The 7,875-nt window shown below is 46.6% G+C and overlaps 1 protein-coding gene across 3 annotated transcripts; it reads left to right on the top strand.

Annotated features, from left to right (window-relative positions):
* The first annotated feature begins 329 nt into the window (after nt 1-329).
* LOC124052426 (ankyrin repeat domain-containing protein 1-like) lies at nt 330-6,816 on the top strand. Of its 3 annotated transcripts, XM_046376650.1 has the most exons (9): nt 330-563; nt 1,712-1,813; nt 1,973-2,104; nt 2,274-2,381; nt 2,724-2,822; nt 3,107-3,205; nt 3,294-3,392; nt 4,092-4,190; nt 6,428-6,816. In XM_046376650.1, exons 1-9 carry the CDS (start codon nt 555-557, stop codon nt 6,509-6,511), a joined length of 831 nt encoding a protein of 276 aa, XP_046232606.1. In that variant the 5' UTR covers nt 330-554; the 3' UTR covers nt 6,512-6,816. The 3 variants fall into 3 exon arrangements, 2 of the variants coding, with proteins under 2 accessions (XP_046232606.1, XP_046232605.1); XM_046376649.1 differs by lacking the exon at nt 330-563 and having other exon boundaries at nt 1,660-1,813; XR_006841995.1 differs by lacking the exons at nt 330-563; nt 1,712-1,813; nt 1,973-2,104; ... (3 more) ...; nt 3,294-3,392; nt 4,092-4,190 and adding an exon at nt 4,201-4,622.
* The last annotated feature ends 1,059 nt before the right edge of the window (nt 6,817-7,875 follow it).

Genomic DNA, 7,875 nt, shown 5'->3' with positions numbered 1-7,875 from the left:
TGGGATCAAAGCTCCAAACATGTCAGTCATATGTGAGCTTTAATCGTGTTTTCATCTACTCAGATGTTCATGTCGTGTTGGCTTCCTGTGGATCATCAAAGTAAAACACAGCAGAGGCATTATGATGTCTTCAGCTTTTCAACATGTTTGTGATGGTGTAGAAGAATGTATGAAGTACAGGCTGCTGTACTACTAATACTGCAGGTACTGTGTATTACTGAAGTACCTGTATCTGGTGTGAGTGTGAAGCTGACTTGGTCATGTGACTGTTACCCACGATGAATACATGGGTAACAACGGCTGCTGGTTGTCATGGTAACACGCCAGGCTCTGAGGTGGTTCTCCAAGTGAATGGCCGCCAGGTGGCTTCCATTGGGACAATTTGATCCGGTTTGAACTGAGCCACACACACTGTGAAGTGAACCTGGAGTCAATATGGATTTCAAAATAAAAGCTGTGATATTAGCAGTCCATCTGTCACATCTGATGTCGTCTGTCTCAGTCCTGTCAGACCTGAGCGGCTCAGCTGGGAGGACGATGAAGAGGAGGAGGAGATGATGATGGTAAGAGGAAAACCCTTCTGTTCTTCTTCGTGTTGAATCAGAAACGGTTCTGGTTGAAGTTTGTCTTGTTTCTTGGAAATACGAAGTGTTTGTCATTATTATCCTTCCAACATGTGACAGCCTGATCAATCAGCCGCTAATTTATTGAGCTTCACTATTTAAACAGATTTAATATTAAATTTCATCGCATTTTATTTACACCTAAAAGTGAAGATTAAACCCTGTGTGTGTGTGTGTGTGTGTGTGTGTGAGTGTGTGTGTGTGTGTGCGCGCGCGCTGCCTGACCTCTGACCTCTGCCATGTGATTGGTAGATAATAAAGTGACTTCAGCAGCAGGTTAACGATTGGCTGCAGTCCACCTGTCGCCATCTGATGTCTGTTTGTCCCAGTGAAGAATTTCAGTCATTTGTTTCTTCTTCTCTGGTTTCTCATAAAGACACTGAAATCATTTATTTTTGGTTTATTTAAATTACGAAATTCTGACGCTGTTGAAACAGGACATATGTTGTACGTGTGGTTAAGGTGTGAACGGTCATGTGTGACATCATCACAGTTTAATTAGTGTTGTGAGGACTGAGCTCATCTGATCACATGACATCCGCTGACCTCTGACCCTCCCTTCAGGGAAGTGATTGGCCAATAAAACGACACCAGTGAAGGTCATGTTCTCACACACACACAGTCTGTGGGGTGTAAAGTGAGGCTGCTGCTCCTCTCTGAGCTGCTAATAAAGTTTTAAAGAAAGACAGGAAGTCAGAGGTCATCTGCTGTGCTCTGTTTATTTCTGTTCTGGTTACTGGAGTCATTCAGCACAGCGTCCGTCCTCTTTCACACTTTAAATAAAGTTTTATAAAGAGTCTCAGGGTGATAAACCCAGTGAAGCTTGTTCAGGACAGATTGTATTTAAGTTTTTAATTCACTCCATTCTGTTGTCCCTGTGGACAACCATGAAAAATACTCACAAAAAATATTTATACAAATCCTTGACACTGAACTGTTAACTGTTGAAGTACTTTTCACTTTATTAAAACAAATGACAGATTAGAGGCAGCCAGTGAAGAACAAGAACAGAAAATATGAACAAACACCTCGTGACTGAAGCTGACGCTACAGCAGCACGTTGACATCACGTCTCCATGTCTCTGCAGCAGACGGTGGAGGACGGAGGCTACGAGTCGTCCATCTCTCAGGAGAAACAGGACGCTCTGACCTGCAGCGGAAACGACTCTGATCGTCCAATCAGCCTCAAGGTCAGAGGAAGACACACATCTTTCATGTTCAGCAGTCAGCAGCTGCTTTGTTCATCTTCTTACCAGATTTAGACCAGAAGCTGTCCTCCTCCAAGTTCCTCCAGGTTCTCACAGGTTCAAGCAGCTTTTGATCCGGTCTGTCTGTCTGTCCTGCTTCAGACAGATAAATCAGGTCGTCTCCTCTTGGAGACTCCTGCTGACCTCCAGAACCTTCTGCTGCTCAGGAAGACCAAGAGAGAGCAGAAGGCTGCTGTCAGGAAACCTGCTGCTCCCCCTGCTGTCCACACAGTGGTAAGACGCACACACACCGCCAAAGCTCACCTGTACAGGTGATTCATCGTTGTTATTCAAAGATGATTTTATTATTAATCCAGACGTTGTGTGTGCTGTGTGACAGTAACTGACTGTTCGTGAGTAAATGATCAGGTGAGCAGTGACAGAGCCAGTTTGTGTCTCGCAGCCTTATTATGTGGACGAGGACGACTTCTTTAAGGCCTGTGAACAGAAGCAAATACTGCTCATCGACAGGTTCCTGTCCACAGGTGGAGACGTGAACGCCTGTGACGCGGTGAGTCATCAACGCTCCTCTGACTCTGTTGGCTCTGAGCGTTGCATTAACTGAACTTAATGTTAACTTAATGAGGGCAGCCGTGGCCTAAAGGTTGGAGAAGCGGCTTGTGACCAGCTTGTCGAGTCTTGTCAACCCCCAGTTTGCTCCCCGGGCGCCTGACATGGCAGCCCACTGCTCCTGAGAAGAATTTCAGTGTTTGTTAAAAATACACTGACAATAAAGTTTGAAGCTGAAGTCTAAGTAACCGACTGGACTCATGTGGTGTGCAGGATGCGCCTTCTGTCTCTGCTTCCTGTATCAGCAGACATCTGTAGAAACTGATGTGGTGTGTGTGTCCAGTTTGAGCGTACAGGTCTGCACAGAGCGTCCTCACAGGGTCACACAGAGGTCGTCACAAAACTGATGGAGGCCGGAGCCAACATCCACAGCAGAGACAAGGTACAGTTTCCTACATGTGGGCTTATGGCTAAATCCACTCAGAAAGGTTTGCTAGCATCCATCCCACTTTCATTAAACGTTTCAGTCCACACTGACTCTGACGACCCTCCATGTTGACTTCCTGTGTTTCTCCAGTCGGATATTTAAATCACACTCAGTATTTTCTGGTCTATGAAGGCCTCCAGCTGAGCTTTCTCACATCGTTCTAACAGATACCAGTTTTAATCCAGTGTCAGCTCCAGGTTAAATAAACTGTGAGAACTTAATGTTCTGGTTGTGTCCAGCTGTGGTCCACTTGTGTCCACTCAGCCTGTCGGGGAGGACATCTGTCTGTACTCAAACTGCTGCTGGACCGCGGAGCAGACATTACTGCAACAGACAAGGTAATACCACTCACACTACTTCCACTGCTGTCGCTATGGTTACTGACCAGCTGACAGTTTGTGTGTGTGTGTGTGTGTGTGTGTGTAGCTGGACAGCACTCCTCTTCATGTCTCAGTGAGGACCGGACACCTTGACTGTGTTGAACACCTGATTCACTGTGGAGCTGAAGTTAACACACAGGACACGGTGGGTTTGCACACACACACACACACACACACACACACATAGAGATTTGAAACTCTTTGTCAGTGACTTACAGACATACATAGACATAACAATAAAATCTGTATTGATAAGACTTTCACAGACATCCCTGTCATTTTGTCCAGTTTATGGCAGCTTTAACTTCTTTATTTTTTATTTTGACAAAACGAGGAATCAGACTGCTTGTTGGTGCTGGAGGGACAGTTTGAAAGCTGCCCCACAGATGACCATCAATGCAGAGACAATCTGGAACAATGAACTGAAGCGAAATGAACTCCAGAGAACACAGATTTGAGATCAGTTGACGAAGAGACAGCAGACCAACAGCGACACCTGGTGGTCGGCTGGCAGACTGCTTCAAACCTCACTTGAGCCATAGCGCGGCGCTTCATTAAAAATCCACAAGATTAATAATCAGTCTGTTGTTGGCACCACATGAGGCTGCTGTGTCAAACCTCTTTATTTTATTTTATTCTATTATGTCCACCTTCTGTTGACTGAGTGTAGTGTGAGCAGCAAAATTAACTGAGAAATGTACATGATCAGAATCAGAATCAGAATCAGAAATTCCTTTAATATCGTAGCTTATTTGCTGCTCTTTGCTGTAATATTCTTCCGAGCTAACAGCCTGATCCTCCTGACACCGCTGAGCAGTGGACCCTGCTGTGTGCTGTGTTTCAGGAGGGAGACACTCCTCTTCACGACGCTGTCCGCCTGAACAGATTCAAAGTCATCCAGCTGCTGATGCTGCACGGAGCCGACACCAGCATCACCAACCAGGTAACACTGAGCCCTGAGCTGTGGGCTGTCCAGGAGCTCCAGTCAAACGACGAGTGAAATGACGCAAGCCACTCGTGCGCACACGTGTAGTAACTGATGCTCGAGCCGGCGTCGCGCTGCCTGTAACAGAAGCTCCTGCTCTTATTTTCTATCCACCTCTTTTAAGAACTCTCAGGTGCTTCTTTTTATATTTCTCTCTTGTTTTCTGTCTTTATTGTAACTGTAACTTTCCTTGCACTATGGAGACCAAAGTTACGTTACTCTTGGAGTCCGTGTGGTGCAGCCACGGCTGCATAGCTTACAGTAGGGACCAGCTGCTGGCGCTCCGTAACACCGCGGTGCTGCCGCATGGGGGGACCTGATGTCCCCCGAGAGCTGAGGAGGCAGCCGGGGAGCCGTGCCGGAGCTCAGTGCCAAGAGGAGACGGTACAGGTGGGCACCAGAGGGAATATCGGGGGTGTAGCATCACGCTGTTGACGGAGACGTGACTAACCTCGTTAGCCTGGTTAGCCTGGCTCTAACCAGGCTAACTAGAAACACGAACTTCCCTCTGGATGGCTAACAACAACTGGTGTGGGCAGACGAGACAAAGGAGAGCACAACACACGTCACAACCGGTAAAGCCCGAGTTGGAGGCCTTCCGGTCAGCTTGTTTGTAACGTCATTCGAGCGGTTACAAGCGGCACCAGCTGATAAACAGCACATCACGCGGTATTTCATGCCGAACAAGCCCACAGCAGTGACACAGTGCTGTTTGTACGACTTACTGAACTGGACACAAAAAGACAAAAGTGCTAAAACCATACAAAACTACAGCTTTTATTTACACTTGATGCTCTGGGCAGCCATCTTGGTTGCGATCTCGGGTTGATGAGTTGGAATTCCGATTTCGGGTGCTTTTGTATTTGTCACGTCCGGCTAACGTCCGTTAGCATGAGGCCATTCACCTTATCTCGCACATCATCACGATGGCTGTTTAGGTTCCTCCCTCTGCTAAGGTGGACGCGGCCTGCGATGTCCTCCACTGTGTGGCAGGCAGGCTGGCACCCGCCGGCCCTCCTCCTTATCTCTGGGAACTTCAACCATGCCTCTAGTTCCTACACTGTGCCCACCTCCTGCCCCACCAGGGATGATAAAATACTGGACTTATTATAAGCCAGCGTTCTCTGATGATTCTTTGATTGTTGGGTTCATAACTGAGGAGAACCACGCAAAGTACAGAGAACTGATCCAGATCACTGATCACCCTCAATACCAGCAAACACCCAGGGAATGGACACTGAGATAGTGGACTTCTATAAGTACCCGGATGTTCCCCTAGAGCAGACTGTACCTGCTGAGATACCTGACCTGTACCTGACTCAGGTTCTTTGGAGTGCAGGGGACACTCCTTAGGACATATTTACCAAATCTTGGACCAAATCATCAGGAGGGCCAGCTCGGTCCTCAGGATCCCCCTCGATCCAGTGCAGGTGGTGGGAGAGAGAAGGCCGATAGGCAAGCCGCCCTCTCTGCTGAACAACGACTCCCACCCCCTGCATGAGACTCCCACAGCACTGGGCAGCTCCTTCAGTGGCAGGCTGCTTCACCCCGAGTGTGTGAAGGAGGGTCACCGCAGGTCCTTCCTGCTGCTGTGAGACCCCATGAGTCCACCACAAACTGAACCTCAATAAGTCATGTGCAATAATGGCCAAGTGCAACACAGTGACTTTGAACTGCTAGTAATGTCAATAATTGTGAAATTGTGTAAATATCGTGTGTGTGTGCGTTGTATATTTTGGTGAAGCTTCTTTATAAAAAAGGTGTAAATGTTCACCTTTCATTTTGCTATCCTTGTGCTGCTGATGTGTATTTCCCCTGACTAATGAGGGCCTTAAATGTATAATCAGAGTACAACACGGAGTAACTGATAGGTGGAGCTTGGAGTCGGTGTGACATCACATCCGTTAAAACCCAAATTGGATGCGTTAAAAAAAAAAAAATAGCAAAACCACAGCTGCTATTTACAGTCAACGCTCTGGGCAGCCATCTTGGTTTTCTAACTTGGTGTCCTCTGAGGATGACCGAATGGCCGAGTAGGAATTCCGCCTTCGGATGGCCTTCGGTTTGTTTGGAAGCTGGAAAACAACTCTGAAGATGACTTGAGTACAAATTGAATGCAGCATTTAGTGTTTCTGTTTCACAGTTTTAGTTTTAAACAGAATGTTTCATTGATCGTCTGTCTGTCTGTCTGCCAGGATGGACGTCGTCCTCTGGACGGGGTGTTGGACTGGCAGAGTGAAACAAAGACTCTCCTCTTTGAGCAGAACAACAGGAAGTGATGCCACTAACAGGCTGATAGCGTCACAGACTGACCAATCACTGCAGTCCGCTTGGAAACGTCTGATTGGTTCCTCAGTGACTAATGAACAAATTTCAGCACTGACTTGTTTTAATATTTGCTGTTTTTATCCTCCCAAATGTCAGGTTTTTCTTTGTTTTTGTTTCAGAGTTAACGAGAAAACAGTTTTGTGAAAGTGAAGAAAACTGATTTTTTATTCAGACTGATTCGTCCCAACCAGCTGAATCTGAGCTGTTTTCCCTCATGCATGTGGCTATTTATTACATTTGAAACTCCATTAAAAATGTGCAGTTAAGATAAATAAAGTTTTCGGTTTTAAGATTTCAGTCTTTTGTCTCATTGACTGGTTGTCCTCTGGTTGACCAGCAGGGGGCAGTAGAGTATAAAGAGTATTTTACCCGAACAGAACACTGAGGCCAGCAGGTCCATGTGGCAGTGTGTGAGGTGGCTTTCGTCATCAGGAGGGCCGTGCAGAGCCTGAGCCAGACCCTGCGGACATCGATGTCTTCACTGGAATGCATTGTGCTTTGTTTGGACTGATATGCAACTCATCAGACTTTAAATGCTCATATGAAGTCCCTGAATGTCACACAGCCTCCATCACGATGCAACCTAAGTGAACTACAGAGAGGAAGGCGTGTGAGGATGACTTTGCGTTGGTTTCTGTTACTTAAGTGGACTTAAAAGTGAAGGCATCAGTTACACTTTGTGTTTGGTGCTCACAGCGTTGGACAAAATTCTCTATTCAGTGTGGACTGCAGTTCCTGTAAACCTTCGGTGCTTTGAAACAGGGCGGTTTTAACAGCGAGAACAGGACTCAGTTCTGTGTTTAAATAAGGCTGCACCGTGTGAGCCGCGTTACTGGAACTCAGACATCGTACACATTTACGTGCACGGACTGACTGGTGAATGACACTGATTTATCAGAGAACTGAGATCATGTTGCACCCAGCATGCTTTGGGGCTACCGACTCCAGCAGTATGAGCAGAAAGGCTGTGATTGGTTTGAAATGGTCTGTCGATCTGATGGGCCTGCGTCCACCGCAGCAACGTTCAGCATCAATAATTCATCAGCGCTGAGAGGCTGACTAACTTTTCATCGTGGTGTAAACAGGCTTTGACGGTTTTTCAAGACAACCAAAAACCTAATGGGTCTGAAATGTTAATAAAAGTTCTGCAAGGCTTCTACAAACTACACCTGAACCTGCTCAGGTGCCTACATTTGTACTTTGACAACAGTACTGTAGTAAATGTACTACTGTTACTTTCCAGCACCGTAAAATCTGTTTTCTATGTTGGACTCACTGACGTGTCTCAGCGTGGACGAGCGCCTGAGGAGAAAAT

This window comes from Scatophagus argus, chromosome 21 (genome assembly GCF_020382885.2).
Source record: "Scatophagus argus isolate fScaArg1 chromosome 21, fScaArg1.pri, whole genome shotgun sequence".
NCBI lineage: Eukaryota > Metazoa > Chordata > Actinopteri > Scatophagidae > Scatophagus > Scatophagus argus.
Note: the sequence above shows the minus strand (reverse complement) of the source record. Positions and strands in the feature narration are given on the sequence as shown.

Bases quoted from the DNA above. Each gene is read 5' to 3' on its own strand.
- LOC124052426 (XM_046376649.1), top strand. From the start codon at position 1,700: ATGTCTCTGCAGCAGACGGTGGAGGACGGAGGCTACGAGTCGTCCATC. The intron at 2,105-2,273 runs GTAAGACGCACA...TGTGTCTCGCAG, and splicing joins CCCCTGCTGTCCACACAGTG to CCTTATTATGTGGACGAGGA. The intron at 3,393-4,091 runs GTGGGTTTGCAC...GCTGTGTTTCAG, and splicing joins AAGTTAACACACAGGACACG to GAGGGAGACACTCCTCTTCA.